The sequence below is a fragment of the Gadus macrocephalus genome, chromosome 5 (genome assembly GCF_031168955.1).
Source record: "Gadus macrocephalus chromosome 5, ASM3116895v1".
Taxonomy (NCBI): domain Eukaryota; kingdom Metazoa; phylum Chordata; class Actinopteri; order Gadiformes; family Gadidae; genus Gadus; species Gadus macrocephalus.
The window spans coordinates 16,963,643-16,988,978 of NC_082386.1; the positions used below are offsets into that span (position 1 = coordinate 16,963,643).

Below are 25,336 nucleotides of genomic sequence, written 5' to 3' on the forward strand. Positions count from 1 at the left end.
CATTTTTCATTCATTTTCTGCATTGACTATTAATAAAATCGTGACAGCCTGGTCTGAAGGGTGCTTGAGTGAAGTGGAAGTGGAAGTGGAGGAGGACATGAATCCTCTTTGACCAGCAACAACGGAAGAAGCAAGGGCCTTTTTTTATCCAAGAAGGATCTGGAAGAAATGCTGAGTGGAAGGTTACAGTGAAACAAGCCGCCATCCAGCCCAGTAGCCACTGAGCGACCGCGACTGACGCACTTTCCCACCAATGAGGACTTTCCGTTCCGCGAACCACTCCGTCTTCCTGATGGACCTGACGGGTGACTCTCAGGCCACGACGGGGACGCGGCGAGGAGGAAGGAAGTGGCTAAGAATACACACAGACACGCTTATCTGGCGGTGTGGAGGAGAGTCCTTTGTGTGATCGTACAATACGTACAGACGCTGATATCAGTCGCCGTACGACTGGATTTGGACGTTCTAAAGATGACCTCGGTAGCCATGGGGACACCGGCCTGTTGAACCAACTGGGACGGAAAGCGATTCTTCTTATTACACATTCCGAGAAAGTTCATTTAGGTCCTGCCCGAGCCTTTATTAAGTGAGTGCTGAATGCAGCGCTGAACTATTATTCTTCTTAGGTTTTATTCTACTTTACTTTGGGACCAACCTCCTCCCTAAATTGTTCACCGAGAGATTAACTTGGAATCGCAAGCTTCTACTTTTTAATTATTATTTTTTTCAATGGAAGTCCATTCTCTGACACTTCAAACATAGCCTAACTTGGTCAATATTTAACTGTTAACCTTCGTTACAATTTTAACAAATCAACATTAAATCATCTTGTAATTTAAATTACAGATTATCAGTATAATTTATATTTTTTTTTCCTGAATCGCAGTTTAACTGTTTAATTTCATACCGGCTTCAAATATTTTCAGTTTGTCTGTGGGGACCCCCGTTTATACTGTATGGCTAGGTGCTTGCTACATATGCGTTTTACTCCCGGTAGAAGCTAAATGCTAACAATAATGCTTAAACAATCTTTTTCACGTCATGGGATCTACACAAACGATATGCCATATGAAAGCTGAGACTCGAAGGATTCCAACAGTATAAAGGGCTGATTATGGTCCCACGTTCGCATAACGCAAGGGGGTTATGGACCCCTTACGTCCTTGCGGACCCTCCTTGCGTCCACCACAAAGCCCGGACATGCGCCTCCCAAAAACGGTAACCTTCCATTGAGGGGACGCAGCAGCAAGGGATGTGATTGGTCCGCTCACTAAAACCCGACGCAGAACCATAAAGGGTGCGGACCAAGTGATGGTCCTATCCGGACCCATGACCAATTAAAAATAATGCATTATTATTTTATTTTATTTTTTATGATTTCACTCACTATACAAAGCATGATTATGTTAATAAAGAAATTTCTCACTGAAATACAAATTGAAAGGCAGAATAGTCCGTAGTACAGCATAAAAACAGCAAAAAGTAATGATCTTCACAGAGCGAAGATCATGCAGTCACCGAACTCCCCCCCTCCCTCCGTCTGTCACGGCATGTGCATAATAGCGTCACTCAAAAAATAGCCAATCAAATCGTTTTTGAGCGATTTCAAATGAGATTTTAAAGATGAATGGACTGACCAATACAAGTTCATTCTCCCGCAAGGCAGTACTAAACCTGTTGTTTCTTTTATGTGTTGAAACCGTAGCGCTGATAAAAGGGGGAATATTAAGCGGCATTACGAATCCAAACACAGATCCTTCAAGAAAAAGTATCCCCAGAAGTCAGAAGTAAGAGCGCGGAAAATATGCAGAGAGCTCAGTATGAGAGGTCTACGCGAGCAAATGAATGCTCACTTAAGATTGCATGGATTTTGGGGCAACATAAAAAAAACTTTCAGTGACGCGACTGTTGTGAAGGAGTGCTTGAACGCCGCTGCCCAGACATTACTTGAAGGTAAACAAAGGGATGAATTGTGAAAAAATAAAGCAAATCCCAATGTAAGATGCAACGACAACCAGAAAATCCGAAATGTTATCAGATGACGCACTGTCCCAGCTTGATGCGGCTGTTCAGAGTGCCCCATGCATATCCTTAGCCATTGATCAGACGCTCCAGGATTTTGAGATGTTACGATTTGCAACTTCAACCAATCACCGCGAATTCAGGGCGTGTCGCAATGTTAACCAACCACAACAACTTTCCCGCAAATTTGACCAATCAGTGGCGTCGTCTTGAAGCGAGTGGAGGCATATATGCTATGTAACGTTAGCCTGGGGCTAGCTAGGCTACATTTTGAGAGGGGTCATCCCTATGTTCCCCGGGTCCTATGTTTTTATTTTATTTATTTATTTATTTTTTTTTATTATTATTATTTATTTTTTTAAAAGGTCCTATGTTCCACGTTTTTCCCAAAAAGGGTCCTATGTTCCCCTGTAGCCATACATACCGCGGAGCATAGGACCCTTTTTGGGAAAAGCGGGGAACATAGGACCCTTTCCTGGGAAAAGGGTCCTATGTTCCCCGCAATCTATCAATCTATAATAATATTTAAACTTTGACGCGACATTCGCGTGATGACAGCCAATCGGCTTTCAACAGCGTGGCCACTGATTGACATGTGTAACGTAACAGCCAATCAGCGTTCAACCGGCCAACTCAGTGCAGTGCAGTCCGGGGTGAACTGCAGCATGGAGGATTAAGTGATTGTTGCCGTTTGCGACTCCCGGAGCTCTTTATATAATATTATATAATATAATATAATTGTATAATAATATCACGGCCAAAAGCTCCGGATGGCCGTAGCGCGGGGAGCTCTCGTAGGGATTGGGCTTCTCGGGGTTTGTTTACCGGCGTATGAATAGACTGCGTCAGGTTCTCCGACGTCTCTCCCTCTTCCACAAAAGGTAAAGACATGCAATGGTAGTTATCTCGGCCGGAATTTGGCAGTAATGGAGGAAAAAGTAACAGACCGGGGAACATAGAACCCTTTTTTTGAAAAAGGGTCCTATGTTCCCCGGTCGCATACATATCGGGGAACATAGGACCCTTTTTGGGAAAAGCGGGGAACATAGGACCCTTTTTTAAAAATAGGACCCGGGGAACATAGACACGCTCCCTTTTGAGACATGTCCAAAACAAAACGTTTTTACATTGAATGTGATGTGACCTAATTAACTGCATACTTGTGACAACATATTAGCCCAGAGTTGAAGGGCTGAGACTGTTGGTAGTTGTGGTTGATTTGGTTTAAATATGCCGAATTGGGATATTATGGGTTATTATTGTTCAGATGATTTAGCTAATGTTGCTAACAGCTTCTAACGTCAGCAGTCTCTTGTTGCCATAGAGTCGGTAAACATTGACATGGACTAATGAGCTGTAAATGGAGATGCAGAATCATGCTGTATTGTAAATACAGATGAGATGAGATACTTTGAATTTTAGCACCAAATACAAGTAAACCTATAGGAAATAATTTGTTTAATTTGCAATATTTGCCATTGAATTTATTGTAATCTTTCAATTCATTTATTGTTTACTGAGGTGATGACTATTACATGTGGTGAGAGGAATGCAATATGTGTATGCTTAAAGGTTTATGTGAAGAAACATACTATATGTGTGATAAAATGACAATTGGTAATTCATAAATGTCTCTTTATATTCTCTGCTACCATCATCTCCTGTCAAACAGGTTTTCCTGACCTAATAGAAGTTCTTCTATGATATGAGAGAGAGAGAGAGCGAGATTCGTCTTGACTTTGCGAGTTTACTATGCAACATGTTTCGTCTCAGATTGAAACAAAGGTTTATTTCCTGGTTGAAGATTTTCATATTGATGATTTTAATTTCAAACATCTGCATTTCTTTTAAGTTCAATTAACAGTTATGCACGTAGGTCTAAGGGCTCTTTTGAGACTTAAGTCATCCTTCATGACAGATAAATTTGTTCACTAAGTGTCACTACGTCACAAAAAGTCTACATGACTACATATACTTGTCACTCAGTACACAGATACTGAGTACAAGTTCTGTTTGCTGTTTCTTGCAGGTCATGAATTTGGTGAGGAGTTTAGCTGGCTGGCTGCGGATGAGGAAGTAAGGCAATATAAATATAACCATAAATAGAGAATTTCTATTTTTTGTTTTTATCTATAGCTGTGTGAAAAAGTCTAATGTCTAATATGAGCGCATATCTGTTCAGACCTGTAATTCATGTCTTAGACTTTTTCTCGCAGCTACAGATGAAAAACATTAAATTCTCTATTTATGGAGATGACCAAGTCACAGTTGAAACAAATGAGTTTCAGCTCTAATGCTGCTACTGTCTGTAATATGTTTCTATTTAGATTATTTGTCAGGATATTTTGTTACTATTGTCTGAGTCTGGTTTTAACTAATGCTGGGCTTACACCAAAAGATTTTCACATTCACAGACTAAAAACTGCGAGAGAATTTAGCGTTGGATCAAGTGTGATATTTAACAAGGGTTTTGTAGATATGGGGGTTTGAGATGCAGCGACCACCGGATGTCTGTTAACTTCCTGTTCAGGTTTCATACCTTTCTTGTCAGCAGCACAAGAGACACAAACTTGAAAAACAAAAACAAAAAAAAGCAACAACTGCTATTTGCAGTGCTGTACTAGATTAAATTGTTTTAATAAAGTACAGTGTTCATCCCGTTCGTCTCGTCCCAGCCCTAGTGCTGATAATGCATTGGGCTGGTCTGGACAGAAAATGCCAGGGCTGAATTTTTGTCCCAGTCCACCCCTGGTCTAGTGTAACTGTTTTGCTTACTTGAAATGTAGGCCTAATGCACTTTGTGTTTATTTGAAATGCAGGCCTCATGTACCCGTTTTGTTTACTTCAAATGTTAATATGCATTACTTTGTCTTACTTGTTTTTCATTGCTAAAAGTAAGCTATTTGGAAATTGAAAATAAATACATCTGAAATTATAAGGAAATACACTGTGTTGATTGTATTTGACAAAAGTAGTCTATTAGGAGGTGGTAGGTTAGTGGTTCGGACCTTTCTTGGAGGGAATTTTTAGTAACTGGACCTTGATCAAATTTAGTTGAAGACCCCTGGTCTACGTGGTCATTGCGTTGCGGGAACGTGGAACAATTATCAAGGCTTAAGTCTCGTCATTTGTGAGCTTATTTAGATGAACTAGATGTGAAGGAATATGGTCAATAACATTATTTTCCAAATTACACACACACACACTAGGAATGCGCGATATAAACGATATACGATATAAACGATAAAAAATGGCCTACGATAGAGATTTTAGTTATATTGCTCTATCGCGATAATGTATGTTTGACGCGATCTATCCATGACTCGCGAAATATAAAGAGCCACGAGCTGCAACCGTCTGCAACGCATCGTCCGCGACCCGCGAAATTTAAAGAGCCACGAGCTGCAACCGGCTGCAACGCATCGTCCGCGACCCGCGGAATTTAAAGAGCCACGAGCTGCAACCGGCTGCAACGCATCGTCCGCGACCCGCAGAATTTAAAGAGCCACGAGCTGCAACCGGCTGCAACGCATCGTCCGCGACCCGCGGAATTTAAAGAGCCATGAGCTCCAACCGGCTTCAACGCATCATCGTCATCTAAGTAAATATGGCTGAAAGCGAAACGGAGGAGCTGGTGATTGCTCTCATTTCATGTTCATTTCAAAATTATCTGCGTTAATTTTCCACTTATTGTTTTATGTTTTAATAGCAAGTATCTGTGCACACACTTGGAAGATTTTTCTTTATTTAAAATAGCCATGCCTAATACTGGACGTATTTCCCTAATTCACAGCATCCGTTTCTTTATTATTCTTTATTAAGACACCACCAATTTTTATTTCATTAAGAGAAGTATACGTCATTACAGAAGATTTTTTTCTTTTTTAAAGTCTCTGCAGCTACAACATTATGTTGTATGATTAGTTTTGCACAATAAATGTTCTCAAAACGACATACATTTAGCAGTTTAGCTTTCCTTAGAGTCTATGTAACCTGTTCTGAAATGGTTCTATTATGATTTATATATCGTGATATATATCGTTATCGCAATAGGTTGCATGTATATCGCAATATGGATTTTAGGCCATATCGCCCATCCCTAACACACACACACACACACACACACACACACACACTCTATATTTTATCTAAAATGTATTCAAACTATTTGTTTAAACACACTTTTTCCAAACATTATTATTTTTTTGAATGAGCACCAGGAGAGTGAAGCTGGCTCCTGATAGGACACCAGGAGAGTGAAGCTGGCTCCTGATAGGACACCAGGAGAGTGAAGCTGGCTCCTGATAGGACACCAGGAGAGTGAAGCTGGCTCCTGATAGGACACCAGGAGAGTGAAGCTGGCTCCTGATAGGACACCAGGAGAGTGAAGCTGGCTCCTGATCCTCTGCCCTCAGGATTTTTACTCCATCACCTTCCTGTTTTCGAGAGCCTCACGTCAAGCATGCCCTGCTCATTTGAGGAATGGCTTTTGTGCAAGTGTGTGTGTGTGTGCGTAACGTAGTTCCCCTCCTGATCCACCTTCCAGCGCACTGCCTGGTCGTTCCCACCCCTGGGTCCCTGGGTGGGGGTGATGGAGAGGGTGTTTGTTCTGCTAAGGATAACGTGGCGATAAGCCTTTGGGTCTAACACACACACACACACACACACACACACACACACACACACACACACACACACACACACACACACACACACACACACACACACACGTTAATCTCCTATTATTTCAGAGAGTCCATCATCTTTTTATGAACCTGAGGTATTTCCTACACCGCCGCCCCCCCCCCCCCCCCCAGGGGCCAAGTCCAGCAGCAGGGAGGCCTCCTGATGCATCCTGAAAACAGAGCTATGCATCGATGTTGCATAGCTCTGTCAGAAGAACACAGAACTATGAACATGCATATCTTGCTATTTTGTCAAACCTTTCTAGGTTATTTAGAAACGCACCTCCACCCCATTCTCCACCTCTAAACTGACCTCTTAACCACCCCTACCTCCACCTCTTAACCACCCCTGCCTCCACCTCTAAACTGCCCTCTCAACCACCCCTAGGCCTAAAAAAAAAATTTGTTTGGTTCCGGTTTCCGACCGACCCTGTCAATTTATGTGCGACCCAAATTATTTTATGAGCTTTATAAAAAAAAAAAAATTTTTTGATGCAAACTATAATTACGTTTTGGTACAGCACCTCTTCATTCTGTACAAGGATGAGCGAATTTTCTCGTTTTTAAATGAAAACAACCTACCTATCATTCGCTGCCGCTGGAAAAAATAAAATAAAAAAATAAAATAAATTCCCTACCTACCCATGACCTCAACTGACAACCAACAGGAACCAAACTTTTTTTTTTTTTTAGGCCCTACCTCCACCTCTAAGCTGCCCTCTTAACCAGCCCTGCCTCCACCTCTAAACTGCCCTCTTAACCCCCCCTACCTCCACCTCAGGGGTGGAGGTGAGACCCGCTGGGCCTCAGCGGGGCGTCTTTGCTATGTTGTGACTAACATTTTTACTGTTTTCCTGGGCTTTTACGGGACCTACAACCCCGAGAACAATGTCGCGACTTTTCCCATTGTCTTTCTTCTGGACACACACACACACACACACACACACACACACACACACACACACACACACACACACACACACACACACACACACACACACACACACACACACACACACACACACACACACACACACACACACACACACACACACACTGAAGCAGCTCTCCTCACGACATACGGGTCCGGCGAGACAGAGCGGACGAGGGGAAAGTCTCCACAGAACCACAGATTCCTCCTGGAGAAAACACACATTGTGGAATCTGGGATGAGGGAACGAGCTTCCTCCCGACCTCCGACCCGACAGGAAGTGGAAATGTTCCTGTTTTTCGACTCTCAAGATAGGCTCGTGTTGGCCGTCGCTCCACGCCGCTCCGACAGAACGCGAGCACGTCCAGACAGACCCTGTAGAGACACGGCGTGTCCACCGCGATTAATATTTTTTTGGGGGACAAGCGAACTACAAACTAATAGAATCTAGTTTAAAAATAAATAAAAATCTTTCATTAAGTGTATTATAGAAATAGAACAGCTGGATACATTTTTGTACATTATTTTGGATAAGAACATTTTCTGTTTGAAAATCTTATTTTTTTCCCCACTCAGTTACGTTTGAATAATCGTGATTTCAATATCGACCAAAATAATCGTGATCATGATTGTTTCCATAATCGAGCAGCCCCACGTGGACGTAGCTCTCAGCTCTCCGTCGTCGCTACGAATCCCAACCCCACTCTGAAGGCCAATAGAGCGGTGTAAACCAGTTCAGCACGGTCCTGCCGCTCCCGACATTGTGTAGTAACAATGGTCTGCGGCGGAATAAGTCCACCGTATCGGCCTGCGACAACATCAGGGCGGCCAGGTGTGGTTCTCCCTGCTCCGTCGGACGCTGTTCCTCCGTGCGGCGCGTCGACGACGTGGCCGTGACGTGGTCGTGACGCCGTCGTACTCAAACGCTTTCGCTGGAACGAGATGCACTCCTGGTCCGTTGGGCCAGGGGGCCACCCAGAGAGCGTTCAGACTGAACATCTCAAAGGGGTCCAAGAGGCTCAGGTACGCAGGATGAACCGGTGAACCTGTGAGCCCCCCCCCAAACAGGTCTGGAGGAGGAGTCTGTTACCATGAGAACAGACAGGAGGTCCTGCTAGGACCACCGCTCACACATCATTAAAGGCACCCAGTGCAACTTTATGTAAACATTCAATGAAAAATAAACATTCAATTTCTAGTCTTTTTTACACGTAGTAAGTTTCAATAACTCCATACCATTACATATCGACATTCAAGGAGCAAAGATGAGACGTCGTTGTGTGGTGAGAACTGATGGAAAATCGTAAACAACAACAATCGCCGGTGGGGAGAAGCCATTTTTCCATTGACTGGAAGCCTGCTTTATTTATTGTAGGTTACAAAAAATAAAGAAAATGGCGGCATTGTTGTTGTTATCGATTTTGTATCAGTTCTCACCACACAACGACGTCTCATCTTTGCTGCTTAAATGTCAGTATGTAATGGTATGGAGTTATTGAAACTTACTACGTGTAAAAAAGACTAGAAATTGAATGTTTATTTTTAAGCCTCGAAAGTTGCACTGGGTGCCTTTAAGGAAAGCTTCATGAAGTCAGGGAAGTCAATTGCAAACAAAAGAAGTGCTGTACTGTACGATAGTACTTTCCGCTCCTATATTACACTGCCATGATGCTATAGGCAAACTTTGGACTTTAATCATGACTTATTGGTAAAAAGTTATGATGTTATAAAGATATAACCCTGTGATACCGGTATCATAAGGAGACATGTGGATCAATCCCATTGGCTGATGTGTCAGTCAGTCACACTCCAACTGCCCAGGGATGCAAAAAGAATTTAAGCCAAAATGGACAAATAAAGTTATATCTATATTTCATTATGTAGGCTTCTTACGTTGGTTACAATCTTTTTGCCCAGTCAATATTATCCTGATATTTTGAGCCCTTAAGGGAACCTGCCAGATCTTTTTGAAGGAACAAAGACGACCAATGAACCACAGGTATAGGAGAACCTTCCTTGTTTGTAATCAGTTCTGGTTGAATATCGCTATGTTGAAAGATATAGGGCGTCTGTTTGCTAACCGACCACAACCAAAGTGTTGCTGATATGAAATCAATCTCTCTCTCTCTCTCGGAATGTAAGAGTTCACAGAAGTTAAGGCTTCCCTGCTTACACTGGCACATAGTTGGAAGCAGCAGATGTGCTTGTGTGTGTGTGTCTTTTGTGTGTGCGTCTCCATTTGTCACCCGAACAGTTGGCGGACGCGGTCGTAAACAAGTCAGCGCAATGTTTAAATGCTTTATAAATATAAATGTAATGAGACAAGCTGGAGCAGCTGTTTCCAGTCCCCCCCCCCCCCACACACACCACTGAACAGTGTGGATCTTAATCAGGGTCTGCTAGAGAGGCTAATTCAGAAAGATATTTTTTACGATATTTCAACACAACTTTCAAGTGTGAAGAATGAACTTCCCAGCCGAATCTCTCTCTCTCTCTCTCTCTCTCTCTCTCTCTCTCTCTCTCTCTCTCTCTCTCTCTCTCTCTCTCTCTCTCTCTCTCTCTCTCTCTCTCTCTCTCTCTCTCTCTCTCTCTCTCTCTCTCTCTCTCTCTCTCTCTCTCTCTCTCTCTCTCTCTCTCTCTCTCTCTCTCTCTCTCTCTCTCTCTCTCTCTCTCTCTCTCTCTCTCTCTCTCGACAACTGTGCGGGCGGGAAACAGCCGCTCTGGCCTGTCGCTTACACGCAAACAGCTGAACACGGGCTGGCCTGACAACAGGACAGCAACGTCACAAGCCTTTCTGACCCAGAACTCCAGGAGAGGACGTCCTGCCTGAGTAGGGTCACACGACACACGACACACACACGGTGAATGTCTTGAAACAGCCCTATGGTCTGGAGGTATGGAGGCGGTGTAGGGAGCAGGACAACGAAGGAAGAAGTACCCCCAGGGGTTCCCTAGAGGGACGGGGGACGGGGGGGGTTAGAGTCATGACCAGGCAACGTTTCCTCAATAATGGCTGAAAACGTATGCATGCATGTCGTGCTCCTTTGAACCACAGACCCACGCAGACGCAAGCGCACACGCACAGTTTTCTGGATGTGCGCTTTGAACAGAAGAACGGTCGTTAGCATTCCTCCCCGTCACTCAACAGATGGCCCCCCGCTGAACGGACGGACACACACACGCACACGCACACACACGCACACACACACACACACACACACACACACACACACACACACACACACACACACACACTTCTGGTCCTGCCGCATCATTTGATTTTAGCTTGAATCCTTGTGACCACTTCTCCATTCCCTTAACTTGACACTTCCTTGAATCACAAAAGTATCAGGTATCACGACACTAAAGACTCCTATCTGCTCAGATCTCCCGACTGGCAAACGTATCGTATCGAATCAAAGGAACCAAAAGTGATTTACTGAGCCGTTCAGTTTCACTTGCGCAACTGTTGTTGGCTTAAGTCCCGCATGTCCCTCAAGTGCCTCATGTCCCTCAAAGACCCAGTCCCTCATCTCCCTCATGTCCTTAACAACGGGGACCTTCTGGGGGTCAGAGTTCAAGGTGGGATAGGGCGTCGGATTAACACTTCACAAACTTTGTTTGATAAAGTTATTTCCAAAATATTTAGTACCACAACCATCTTATGACTTACGGTCGCCGGAACTCGATGAGATCAGATATTAAGTGACTTCAACAAGGAGAGGAAGAGGCTCAGGAGGAAGAGTCTGTAGACTAGAACTCCAGAGGATTTAGGATGTCACCTCTGTATCCTTGTTTCTAAAGGTTTCATAAAAACTTGGGTTCCATCCGTCTTTCTAGGACAAGTTTGAACAGGCGGTTGAACAAGACTGTTCACACACACGGCATAACATAAAACACACACACACAGTGTGTGTGTCTCTGGTCTTATGTTATGCAGTGTGTGTGTGTGTGTGTGTGTGTGTGTGTGTGTGTGTGTGTGTGTGTGTGTGTGTGTGTGTGTGTTCTTATGTTATGCAGTATGTGTGTGACACACACACACTGCATAACATAAGACCAGAGACACACACACTGCATAACATAAGATCAGCACATACGACCAAACATGACTAGCATAACACATCTTACACACACACACACACACACTAATATTCCAGAACTTTTGCAAACATAGGAGAGGGCCAATGCCCTTTGCTCATCCGGCGATCAAAGTTCAATGGAAACACGCAAAAACATTTAAAAGGCAGGAAACCAACTTCAGAAAGGTCAATAACCATCAACGATGGACACATGGAGAGATTACCGGAGCAACACTGCACACAAAACATGGAATTACAGGGGTGTAGGGGGAGATAACAGGACTATAGGTTCAACCTGTATTTACACACAACAACATCCCCCCGTAATAACAAAAAGATAACAAATAATCAAAGACACACAAGCCCTTTGACTGGGCTGTTAACCTCTGAACAACCACCGCACGATGCACCAGATAACACAGAAGCACTCCAGCGTCCGCCACTGTTTCCAGGTCGTGTTGTGGACTTCAGAAGCCTGCTGATTAGCTGGTCAATATCTTCAATCCATGATGTGGATCGATAACAGCGCCCTCCCAATAGAGTAGGCTGTTCTCTTGTATATACGCACTGAACGGTGACATCGCTTCCCTATAACACTCTCCCTGACTGCCATTTTTTAAAAGACACCCAAACGCACACCCAGAACACCTTTAATGTGGTCCAATGGAATTAAAGGATAAAGTAATGATTATAAGTGAGTTACGTAAGGCGCTGGAGCCAAACACGTCCACCTCTGCCTTGGGACTCCCCAAAGCAGCCCAGTGGATCCCGGTAACAGTTGAAGAGCCAACAGCCATGTTGCAACAGGACAAGGAGCCGCTCACTCACCAACAAACACGCTGAGGACGTCCACCACCACCAGGATCATCTTCCTGCCTTGCTCCGTCATGTTTCTTCTGCTGTTCCTTACAACCGCACACGGTGCTCACAGCCAAGTTGTGACCGGTCACTATGCACGTGTGTGTTTGTGTGTGGGTGGGTGGGTGTTTGTGAGTGTTTGTCTGTCTCCCTGAAGTAAAAAACATAAAGAAACAAGCAACCAGATCTGCTCGTTCTTCCGGACCCGCTCGCTCCTCTACCTGCGCTGCTGAAACCAAGGTGTGCGAGGCAAGATACGCGGCGCGCTCCCGCTGAGAAGGTGTGCGCGGCGACGACGCGTGACGACGTGCGCTCTCAGAATTCCCCCTCACTCTCTCACACACACACACACACACACACACACACACACACACACACACACACACACACACACACACACACACACACACACACACACGCGCTAGCGCTCACTCACTAACTCAAACAGACACTCACGCACAGTTGGTGCAAACAATGAGGGGCAAACATGTGTTATGAAACCAGAAAGAGATTGTCTGGTAGGGAATGCACACACACACACACACACACACACACACACACACACACACGTAACTCAAGCCAAAGCTTGAAAGAAGATCGTCTCCCCCTCTTTTGTCATGATTTGTGTGGATAAGATTGTATTGTAAGTGAAAAACAGCCGAAAGACAAGAGTTTGTGTGTGTAATGTGAAGTAGGCTACATTATATTGATGATGGAAAAGGAGTCAACATTCAGATTTTGGCTCAGGGTTTTGCTGATTCACAGAAAATAATAAAGCTGCTTTGAATTAAACAAAACACCTGCAGCCGTTTTGATAACTGAATCGACAGCTGCGTCCCACCATAATAATAATCAATAACAACAATATTATGCAAATTATTCTGACCAAAGTAATTAAGTACTTTCCTGATGAAGCCATTTTTCGTACGACAACGTTCCCAAGCATGCTTGAACAAAACAAAGCTCATAATACAGCAAAGTCACACACATAACACAAATACTGGATTAAAATGACACTTCTGTAGGATAAAGCGCACACAGAGAGGACTGGTATAGGCCTGTTTATTGGCGGAAACAACGAACATATTATACGGAGGGCCTCAGTCGCGTCCTGAGAGAAACGAGAGAGCAACAGGTCGAAGGCCGCCGGGCCGGGAGAGTTCAGGGAGAGGGTTCGGGGAGAGGGTTCGGGGTGAGGGGGTGAGGCTTAGGGGTGAGAGGGTTAGGGTTAGAACTGTAGAAGAGCAGCAAGCTGCCGGCGGACGGGTTCGGCATCTGGCAAGAGGCACAGCTCAACTCCGCCGCGCCCTCTGCTGGACACGGGTGAGGCTGTGACGAAGGTCGGCCCTTGAGCTCTCTGGCTCCCCCTGGTGGCAGATAAGACTCAGAGGCCCAGGAGGGGGCGGCAGGAGCGTAGTGGTCGTCGCAGGGCAGAGCACACTGCCCTGCGGGGGATTGTGTGGACCGGGAAGCACGGTGTAATAAGTTGTGTCGAGTAGCATTCCAGGGTTTTCCAGCTGTTTCCAGAACCAAACAGATCTCTGACTTTGAGACAAGTATGAAAACAGGTGAAGCATCATGGTGCTGAAATGATGGAGAAAACCAAGCTAAGCAGTGACGGCCAGACCGGCTAACAGCCCCCCTCTCATTCGCTCCTGCACTTCCTGGGCAGGGGGAGAGCCAGCTCTTGTAGCCGTGGCGATGGTTTAGCTAGCAGAGCGCCGGCGCTGATGGCGTAGGGGTCGTAGCCCTGGAAGAGAGCCTCTCTCTGCCTCGGGCTGGCCAGCTCTCGCACCCTCAGGCTGGGCACCGCACGGCGCACAGACCCGGGCACCGGCCAGCTGGAAGGACGCCCACACAGGTACCCGGGGGGGGTACGCTTTGGGGCTGGGGAGGGGGGGAGAGAGAGAAAGAGAGAGGGGGGAGGGAGGGGGGAGAGAGAGGGAGGGGGAGAGAGAAAGAGAGGAGAGAGAGAGAGAGAGAGAGAGAGAGAGAGAGAGAGAGAGAGAGAGAGAGAGAGAGAAAGAGAAAGAGAAAGAGAGAGGGGGGAGGGGGAGAGAGAGAGGGAGGGAGGGAGAGAGGGAGAGGGAGGGAGAGAGGGAGAGAGAGGGTTGAGGGGGAGAGAGAGAGAGAGCGAGGGAGTTAGTGAGAGAGAGAGCGAGAGAGACGGAGAGGAAGGGGGAGAGAGAAGGAGAAGGACACAAGGGCAAGAGTTAGCATCCAGGGTTGGCAACATCGCAAGTTCATGTCTGCGTTCTACACCATCAGATCACTGAACGGCAAATCGGCCAAAACAGGCATTGGTCAACAGATGCCAGACTCCGTCACCTTCGTTATTGTATTTATTATATAAATGTAGTCTCTTGTTTATCATTATTATTACATGTCCTGTGTGCTGCCGTCTTACTAGCGAGTTGCTCCACGCGGGCCGTGGCTGCGGGCGTCTTGCGGGCGATGGGTGGGGTCCTGAACCCCTGACCCGCCTCCACCCGCGGCCTCAGCCTGGGGCCTCCGTCCGTGGCCTCCAGCCGCGGCCTAAGCCTGGGGCCTCCGTCCGTGGCCTCCAGCCGCGGCCTCAGCCTGGGGCCTCCGTCCGTGGCCTCCAGCCGCGGCCTCAGCCTTGGCTGGGACAGCTGGAGGATACGAGACGTAGCACCCCCGCGGGGCAAAGAATGGGCACGCTGCAGACACACACACACACACACACACACACACGTTTACACACGCACACACAGACAAACACGTATATACACACCCACTCACACTGATTTATACACGGAAAAACACACCGTATATATATATACACACACACACACACACACACACACACAGGTATGAGCATGGGGGGGGGGGGCGCACACACACACATGTACAGACACACACACAGATATATACACAAATATATATACGCTCAGATATACACATAAACACAGCGTATATACACACACACAGACAGATATATACACACACATACACAGATATATATATATACACACACACACACACACACACACACACAAACCGTTTATATACACACACACATATATGTACACACACGCTGTATATACACACACAAATACACCGTTATACATGGATGTGTCTATGTTTGTGGGGTACATACTGTATGTATACACACAAAGTCACAAACAAGCATATTATATAAACACAAACACACACGTACAGACACACAAACACAGGTGCATACACATACTGGGCCCCCCTCCCCTAACCCTCACAGGGGGGGGCGGCGGGCGGTCCGGGAGCCAGCCCACAGCAGGGGGGCGCGGCAGGGCCAGCGCACACACACGCTGGGAGGCACAGGCCCTCAGGGCGCCTTCACTCACCCGCCAGACGGGAGACCTGCTGGGGGGGAGACAAGGTGAGAGAGAGAGGAGATCCCGTCCCACCGGAGAGTATGCAGGATGGTGATTGGCCGACGTGCTGGAGGCCACACTACTATGAATGTAGGATATAAAGAGGAGCCAGGGCGGGCTGGTGAGGCCAGTGTTTTCACTGAGCGTTACATTACAGAGGATGGGTCCTGTTACACAACACAGCGCCCGTGGAAACGGGGATGAATCTGAGCGTGTTTGACCCTTCTTACTTTGGGGTATTCTAAGAAATGCTCTGTAATTATGTATGTTTTTTTTGCCATTTAAATATCAATCCCCATCGCAGTTACAAAACAGTAGAGCTACTCTTTTCAGGCACACATAGTCCAGGGGCCCCTCTTCAGAGACTGGCCCCTGGCCCTACATGGACCTGCTGGCCCTACGGCAGTCTTTCCCAAAGACGCCAAATAAATTGACGATTTTTATTTTATTTTATATACAGTATATAATTTCGGCTTTACACCATTTTTCACGTCGGCTTTACACATTAGCATTTAAAAAAAATTCAACAAGAAGCATGTTTTTGATAGTACTGAATGTTTGTATCGTTCTGATAATTTTACTTATAACATTGAATCTAGGTGAAAGGCTAATGTACATTGTGAGAGGAAATAACCACAATGAGATAGCCAAAACAAGGAGATGTGAACTCCGCCTAAATGCATTTATTTGGTCTCATTTAGGGCAGAGTATTTGATATGTGTATTATGTTTTCATAATACATGTTTCATAAAAAAGTGCATAAAACAAAGTTGTGATTTATCTCTTTGAAATGGCTGGTTTAAGTTAATACATAAGGGGATGTGGAATTGGCAGTTAAAACGTTCAGGAATGTTCATTTATGCACAAATTTGTTCTCGCAATTTTATAGATAAGGCCTATTGTGAATTGGGTCGCGATGGTTTGTAATTTAAAAAAAATGGGCCCCCCGAAAAAAAGTTTGGGAAACACTGCCCGGGCCCCCTGGGGCAACATGGCCCCTGGCCCTCCGGGGACCCGGGCCCCTGGCCCTCTGTGAACCTGGCCCCACCCTGTAGTTTACCTGAGTGGGTGCGGAGTCGACCACAGCGGTTTGCCTCTGCATAGCTGAGCCCCGCGAGCTGTCAGCCCTACGACACAATAAGAGCGTCCATATAGAACCTTGACCACAGGGGGAGGTGAACACACACAATAAGAGCGTCCATAAGAACCCTCACACCAGGGGGAGGTGAACACACACAATAAGAGCGTCCATAAGAACCCTCACACCAGGGGGAGGTGAACACACACAATAAGAGCGTCCATAAGAACCCTCACACCAGGGGGAGGTGAACACACACAATAAGAGCGTCCATAAGAACCCTCACACCAGGGGGAGGTGAACACAGACAATAAGAGCGTCCATAAGAACCCTCACACCAGAGGGAGGTGAACCAAACAGCTGTGGTAGAGGCTGGTCGTCCACAGGACGGACAGACACAGACAGACAGACAGACAGACACGTACTAAATGTTGTCGTGGAAGTCCTCACTGGTGCCAACTCGTCGAGCCAGTAGACAGAACGCCTGAGAAGACATGCGACATCGCTGACTGATGGACATAGAAAGCAGATCAATGAAACAATGGGAAGAGACTCATCATGCAAACCCACCGGTCGGGAGATCTGAGAAGGCTGGCTTTGTGAACAGCCAGTTGTTCTAGCCGGGTTGCCATGGACACCACTGATGTGGGGGGGGGGGGGGGGGGGTTAACAAAGCCATGTCACTTTTTGAAGAATCCCTCTTTATACTCATACAGCTGTGCAGTCCATCATAATTTCCCTTTATGGGATGTGACTGGAACAAAGAGGACTCCTCAAAATGAATAATACCTCTCACATAATGAAGACGTACAGTGCCTTAATGCGTATCAATGACCATATTTGGGTACTTTAAAACTTGCGCACAACTACACAATTACGCTGAATATTCCATAACCAGGATTTCCTGAACGATTAGAAAGGAAAACAACTAAAATAAAAGTGTTAAAGCTGGTCTTCAGTTATAACATGAACCTTTGCCTTTCAGAATCAAGCTGCAGTCCGATGGTACAATTTGCATCTTTGATGCATCTTTGATGCAAACGCAAATTACTTTTGGTACCGCAAATTTGTATCAGATGTACTAAATATCTACGATAACCCTAAATACACCATCAGCTTTACAACGGACCTCTATTTAGCAGATAACAGTACAGTGCTTACCTTGCCGTCGCGGAAGTTAGCGGTCCGTCAGCTGCACAGGTAAGGTTTCTACCTGGGATCAGGTGTCCACTCGGTCGCGTTCACTTTGACCATTAAAAAAAAAAAGTTTCATTGAATCAAACGTGCCTATTGATGGCCCACGTGTTCAATTACAAGGCACTTAACATTTAAAACGGTCAGCACGTCACAAAAAAGGAAGACACGATCATATATTTAAAAACAACAATTTATTATCAGTCAATGAACACATCGTTTGAAAACAACATCAGAGAAACAAGCAAAGCTTCAGTAGCCAAAACTAACAGTCATGAAGCAACAAGCTTGTAATAGAATAATACTGCAGTCATTCTCTAAACTAGTGTTGTCATTGTGCTAAGCCAACTCATTTCACCTGCTCATACAGGCCCCTTTGAAACGGGAGAACATTGACACAACAAGGCCATCCATAGGCATCCATGTCAAGGAAGATGACTTGCTATCCTAACTTCCACACCAGCTAAAACTCAAAGTACCATAATCCCCTGCTGACCCCGTAACAGTTTCAAACAGACGCGAGTCCCACCAGCGCCACAGGGGGAGAAATAAATATCATGTTCAAATAAAAAAAGAATGAAAAAAAGACTTAAAAAGGCAGAGACTGTGGCAGGCTCAGTGCACACCATATACAAGGCAGGAGCGGGCGGTCTGGTTACCTAGTTAAGATGGAAGTTAACAAGTTAGGCTGGTAAGGGGTACTAGTCAAGTTAACTGGTTAAGATGTTTGCTATAGTTAGGTTCAATTTACACTAAAGTCAAGATGGTAAGACTATTGGTCAAACCAACTAGTTAAGACTAGCGCTTAACTAGTTATGTTAGTTCAGAGTTACATTACTGTTCAGTTTTTTAACTCGTTGAAATTGGTACTAGTGTTTTATTAATGAAGATAGGTAGTAGTGTTTAACAAGGTAAGATGGGTACTGGTCAATTAACTAGGGTAGTGTAGTTAGGATGGAAGGGTTACTTTAGTAAACTATTTTAGATGCCTGGTCGAGTTAACTAGTTTCAATGAGTAATAATCTAGTCAACTAGTTTACAATGGCAATCCTCTGGCAAACTAGTTTAGATGGGCACTAGTCTCGTAAACTAGTTTAGAAGGGCACTAATCTCATCAACTAGGTTAGATGGGCACTAGTCTAGCCAACTAGTTTAGAAGGGCACTAGTCTAGCCAACTAGTTTAGAAGGGCACTAGTCTAGCCAACTAGTTTAGAAGGGCACTAGTCTAGCCAACTAGTTTAGAAGGGCACTAGTCGAGCCAACTAGTTTAGAAGGGCACTAGTCGAACCAACTAGTTTAGAAGGGCACTAGTCTAGCCAACTAGTTTAGAAGGGCACTAGTCGAGCCAACTAGTTTAGAAGGGCACTAGTCTAGCCAACTAGTTTAGAAGGGCACTAGTCGAGCCAACTAGTTTAGAAGGGCACTAGTCAAACCAACTAGTTTAGAAGGGCACTAGTCTAGCCAACTAGTTTAGATGCCACTGTTCGCAGGGAAGAGGAAGAGGAGCGATCGAGGTTGAAGATGACCAGGGATCAGTGTTAAGCAAGCCATATTCAGGAGCAACAGGTGTGTGAGGGAGTGTGAGTGTGAGTGTGCGTCAGAGGGTCTGCACGATGACGGGGTACAGCAGGGACATGTGTTCGGCCCCTCTGATGGGCAGCTTGTGGGTGGTGTAGTGGTGGATGACCTCGGGGACGGTGGAGAAGGGCGGGCTGTTCTCCCCCAGGACGTAGCGGCCGTCTGGGGACAGGCTGAACTTCATGTGCATGAAGCCCTTACAGCTCCTAGTGGGGGGGGGAGAAGGGAGACAATTAAAAAGGAAGCAGATTCTTCGAAGACGATGTTGAACTTCACAGCCCCACCTGGGTCAACATCAAAAAGCTACGACGTTCTTGTTTAATCCCTGATGGATAATATGGATACACATCTGTTTGAACCAAAAGGGCTCAGAAGGCCTGACGCTCTAGCTAGCACACAGCACACGGCTTACGGCACAGCTAGCACACAGCACAGGCCTTATAGTACAGCTAGCACACGGCTCAGCTAGCACGCGGCACAGCTAGCACGCGGCACAGCTAGCACGCGGCTCAGCTAGCACGCAGCACAGCCAGCACGCGGCACAGCCAGCACGCGGCACAGCCAACACGCGGCACAGCCAACACGCGGCACAGCCAACACGCGGCACAGCCAGCACGCGGCACAGCTAGCACGCGGCACAGCCAGCACACGGCACAGCTAGCACGCGGCACACGGCTAGCCCCCCAGGTGGCGCTCCTACCTCAGGGACAGGGAGAAGTCTGTGCGGCTGCTCTGGCTCTTCCTCACCAGGTAGGAGCTCTCCTTACACAGCGTCAGCAGCCCCTCCGCCTCGCCGCGGCCCAGCGCTCCGTGGTACCACCTGGGGGGGGGGGGGGGGGTTAAAGCCAGTGGGAGAGTAAGTAGCCGAGTTAGCGTTTTTCCTCAAACGGTGTCGGGGGATCGCGGAGAGGAGGGCAACGACAGGAAGTGTTTAAGGTTCAATGTTGTTGTTTTTTTTAAAGAGTGATTCAGGATTCATACGCTTTATTATAGAGTGTGAAAAACAGGAAGGTATGGGAGCTAGAGGGGAAGACACGCAGCAAAAGGACCACGGGCAGGGATCGAACCCGGGTCGCTGCGATCAGGACTGAGCCTTGATGGTACGCGCTCCGCCCTAACGCTCAATGTTTACCATATTTCCTTTGAACTCAGACGACGGCGGTGGTTATGCTGAATGATTTAATTGACTTACACCTGTCTCTCCAGCGGCATCGCCGGGTCCACTCTCTCCCCCAGGAGGGGCGGGGTGTCCCCCACCATGCGCAGCGTGGCGGACCCCCCCGGCGCGGCGGTGGGGCTGACCCTGGGGGGCCGGGCCTGCTCAGGGTGCCCCCGGGAACGCTCCCGCTCTGCCCCCTCGAACTGAACTGCAGACAGAGGGGCAAAGGTTGAGAGTGAGAGAGTGAGAGAGTGAGTGAGTGAGTGAGTGAGTGAGTGAGTGAGTGAGTGAGTGAGTGAGTGAGTGAGTGAGTGAGTGAGTGAGTGAGTGAGTGAGTGAGTGAGTGAGAGTTTGTGAGTGAGTGAGTGAGTGAGTGAGTGAGTGAGTGAGTGAGTGAGTGAGTGAGTGAGTGAGTGAGTGAGTGAGTGAGTGAGTGGAGCAGCATTCAGTCCTTCAGAGACTGTCACGGGTTACAGCGGTCAGATCAAGGGTTCAGATCAAACTTACAATGCAAATAATAATGAGACTGAATAAGATAAAGGAGAGGCGATAAGAATACAAAAATGGCATATCAACTATGTCTACACTCATGCACAAATCAAATAGAATACAACAAATGAAGATCAATAAGAAGGAAATATGAACCAACGAGTAACACGGCCCAAAGCTAAATGCGGCCAAGCCATATCACGACTAAAGTAGCTTCACACGGTATCTCCCTTCTATATCCCCCCCCCCCCCCCCCGCTGGTCTCCCAGGGGTAGTCCCCCCCCCCCCCCCCCACGTACCGGCCAGGGCCTTAGAGATGTGGTCCTTCTTCCACTCCCAGGGCTGGTCGTACTCGTCGGCGGGTCGCTCGTCGTCCTGCGGCAGCCGGCTCTCCCTGCCCTCTGCCTGGGGTAGGGCCAGCAGGCCCTGGGGGCCGGGGGGCTGGTGGTGGTGGTGGGGGTAGGGCCGCTCCCTCTCCTCGTACGGGTTATCGTACAGCTGGTCTCCGTCGCCGCTCATCGCGCTGAGTTGGAGCTCTGCAGAAGGACAGAGACCAAGGTCACTTTTTGGGATTCATAAAACATGAACAGAGACTTTACATAATAGATCATGAGACCTCAGTTACAACACGAAGACAAGTTTAAAAAAACGTAGGAAACTTTAAAAAATACTTGAATTACTTTACTAACCTAGCGGTTAGTAAAGTACAGTTAATAAATTCATTTAAGTAGTGTTATTTAACCTGGTGTTTGGTAAAGTACAGTTAATTAGAATAATTAGTGTTATTTAACCTGATGTTTAGTGAAGTACAGTTAATGAGAATAATTAACGCAGGGTTATTTAACCTGGTGTTTAGTAAAGTAGAGTTAGTGTTATTTAACCTGGTGTTTAGTAAAGTACAGTTAGTGTTATTTAACCTGGTGTTTAGTAAAGTAGAGTTAGTGTTATTTAACCTGGTGTTTAGTAAAGTACAGTTAGTGTTATTTAACCTGGTGTTTAGTAAAGTAGAGTTAGTGTTATTTAACCTGGTGTTTAGTAGAGTACAGTTAGTGTTATTTAACCTGGTGTTTAGTAAAGTACAGTTAGTGTTATTTAACCTGGTGTTTAGTAAAGTAGAGTTAGTGTTATTTAACCTGGTGTTTAGTAAAGTAGAGTTAGTGTTATTTAACCTGGTGTTTAGTAAAGTACAGTTAGTGTTATTTAACCTGGTGTTTAGTAAAGTAGAGTTAGTGTTATTTAACCTGGTGTTTAGTAGAGTACAGTTAGTGTTATTTAACCTGGTGTTTAGTAAAGTACAGTTAGTGTTATTTAACCTGGTGTTTAGTAAAGTACAGTTAGTGTTATTTAACCTGGTGTTTAGTAAAGTAGAGTTAGTGTTATTTAACCTGGTGTTTAGTAAAGTACAGTTAGTATTATTTAACCTGGTGTTTAGTAAAGTAGAGTTAGTGTTATTTAACCTGGTGTTTAGTAAAGTAGAGTTAGTGTTATTTAACCTGGTGTTTAGTAAAGTACAGTTAGTGTTATTTAACCTGGTGTTTAGTAGAGTACAGTTAATAGGGCTAATTAACGCAGCGTTAGTTAACCTGAGATGATCCTCTGGGCCTGGAATGGCTCCATGTAGCTGCGGCTGTCGGGGGCCGTGCTGGGCTCCCAGTCTGTCCGTGTTCGGGGGTCCGGGCGGGCATCAAAGGGGTCTGAGTAGTCTGTGTCCTGGTCGCCTGCGGCTGGGGCAGACGGAACGACCTGGAGACCGGAGAGAGAGACCAGAGACTGAGACCAGAGAGACAGAGACAGAGCAAGCCAGAGAGACAGCCAGCCAATCAGAGACAGAGGGCCAGCGAGACAGCCAGCCAATCAGAGACAGAGAGCCAGCGAGACAGACAGCCAATCAGAAACAGAGAGCCAGCGAGACAGACAGCCAATCAGAGACAGAGAGCCAGCGAAAACAGCCAGCCAATCAGAGACAGAGAGCCAGCGAGACAGACAGCCAATCAGAGACAGAGAGCCAGCGACAGAGACAGCCAGCCAATCAGAGACAGAGAGCCAGCGACAGAGACAGCCAGCCAATCAGAGACAGAGTCAGTGAGACAGCCAGCCAATCAGAGACAGAGAGCCAGTGAGACAGCCAGCCAATCAGAGACAGAGAGCCAGCGACAGAGAGACAGCCAGCCAGAAACAGAGAGAGACAGAAACAGCTTGAGAGAAACGGAGAGAGACAGAAACAGCTTGAGAGAAACGGAGAGAGAGGGAGATGAGAGAGCAAGAGAAACTACAGAAGGCATCTTTTTAACCAGGTAGGTTGATCCAATTAAGCAGGTGAGCAAAAGGGACACAAAGGGACAGAACTAACTAGAAGGAGTAAAAGGACTTACCGGTTCCTCGTGGACGATGACTGGGCTCAGTGGGTTAGCACAGCGCCCAAACTCCTGAGAGTCCACTTTGATGAGTCTGTGTTTGGGAGAAACCACTTTGACCTGCACGACACACACACGAAACAGTAACTGAATATACAGGCGTGGTTTTTCTCCCTACACGTAATACTATGACTCTTCTTGGCCGAGTAGGAGTAGTAGTGACAACACTTAAAGAAACACAGGACAAGGGGGAAACACTGGGCCAACTGTCTTACCTCCACTCCATTCGGTAGAACAGATCCAAATGCAGGGAACGATGGGAGGCTCAAGGTTGTACTACAGCCTTTATAGCCACCATTCTGGAGCTGCTTATCAGAGGGCTGGTAGGGGTCTTCAAAGTCCAACTCTTTCTGAGCTCTGTATGCCCTCAGGATCTCACTCTCTGTGTAGTCGGGCCTTGGGGGCTGTGGTGGGTCACGCCTACTGCTGCCTAAGTTGAGATAGTCTTTAAGCCACTTTGCCATGGATCTGAGAGGTTGGAGACAAAACGGGTCACCTAAAAAGGTTAGATTGATGCATGCCGTCACTTTTATCCTTATAGGGTAATTTAGGTCCTATATGGGCAAAAACTGTGCAAATTAAACACACACACACACACACACACACACACACACACACACACACACACACACACACACACACACACACACACACACACACACACACACACACACACACACACACACACACACACACACACACACACACACACACACACACACACACACGGGGCTTCTGCTGTGACACCCCAGTGCAAATTAAAAAGCAGCTACATCGTATCTTATTTAGTTGCACTTATGCAGGCAAACGATGAGAAACGACAAACTAAAAATGATTGTGGCTCAAATTAAGACTCCGTTATCTGGCTAAATGGTTGGCCATGCATGCCTTCAAATATACAAGTCAGTCCATCAAAGTATAGAGCTTTGTCCAGAAGCTCGCTGTAGAACTATACAAGCGTGTTAGCAGGGACGCTAATGCTACGTGCTTTCGTTGGGAGGGCTGCTTACCCTCGCCTTGAGAGTCCCACCTTCCAGTTATGTCTCTGTGATCCGCATCAAGTGTCGTGTTTTATAAAGTAAAAAAAAACATTGTTAATAATAAAAAAAATACGCACAGCCTTGCAGGCTAGCGAGCAAATGCTGGCTAAGCTAAGCGTCCAGTCTCATTATTTACAGGCAGAGTAGGAGGAGAGGCGATCCTGAAAAGTAGGGTTATCCCGGTCTACCGCAACGTAATTTCCGGTCACTTACTTTCAATGATGTGTTTAGGCCAGTAAACACTGAATGTCCCGCCCTCTCTCGCTAATAACGCCTGGAGCTTCTCGTTCCATGCATTCCGTAGTGATAGAACGCCTTCGAACGAGGTTACAGACACAGCGTGCAGACTGGTCTAGACACTCTGTTAAAGGGGCCAATATTACATCAATCATTTAGCCAATATTATATATATTTAATTCAAGGATTTTAGGCAA

General features: G+C 46.3%; 2 protein-coding genes across 3 annotated transcripts in view; both read right to left on the reverse strand.

The window, feature by feature from the left end:
* The window catches only part of LOC132458272 (phospholipid phosphatase 2-like), a 17,653-nt gene extending 4,746 nt beyond the window's left edge, over positions 1 to 12,907 (reverse strand). The window contains exon 1 of the mRNA XM_060052850.1: positions 12,546 to 12,907. Coding sequence (XP_059908833.1) covers positions 12,546 to 12,606 — 61 coding nt within the window. The 5' untranslated portion in view covers positions 12,607 to 12,907. The remainder of the gene's footprint in view (positions 1 to 12,545) is intronic.
* Positions 12,908 to 18,396: 5,489 nt separating this feature from the next.
* On the reverse strand, positions 18,397 to 25,178 carry LOC132458276 (SH2 domain-containing adapter protein F-like). Of its 2 annotated transcripts, XR_009525876.1 has the most exons (9): positions 24,873 to 25,178; positions 24,078 to 24,330; positions 23,821 to 23,922; positions 23,032 to 23,191; positions 21,748 to 21,984; positions 20,993 to 21,167; positions 20,501 to 20,620; positions 19,704 to 20,006; positions 18,397 to 19,616 (listed from the first exon to the last, which is right to left on the reverse strand). XR_009525876.1 is itself a non-coding variant. In XM_060052854.1 (8 exons), exons 2-8 carry the CDS (start codon positions 24,324 to 24,326, stop codon positions 19,820 to 19,822), a joined length of 1,230 nt encoding a protein of 409 aa, XP_059908837.1. In that variant the 5' UTR covers positions 24,327 to 24,330; positions 24,873 to 25,178; the 3' UTR covers positions 18,397 to 19,819. The 2 variants fall into 2 exon arrangements, 1 of the variants encoding a protein (XP_059908837.1); XM_060052854.1 differs by having other exon boundaries at positions 18,397 to 20,006.
* Positions 25,179 to 25,336: the final 158 nt, after the last annotated feature.

Bases quoted from the DNA above. Each gene is read 5' to 3' on its own strand.
- LOC132458276 (XM_060052854.1), bottom strand. From the start codon at position 24,326: ATGGCAAAGTGGCTTAAAGACTATCTCAACTTAGGCAGCAGTAGGCGT. The intron at 21,985-23,031 runs GTTAACTAACGC...GTCCTTCTGCAG, and splicing joins GGCCCAGAGGATCATCTCAG to AGCTCCAACTCAGCGCGATG. The intron at 21,168-21,747 runs GTACGTGGGGGG...CTCTGTCTGCAG, and splicing joins CATCTCTAAGGCCCTGGCCG to TTCAGTTCGAGGGGGCAGAG.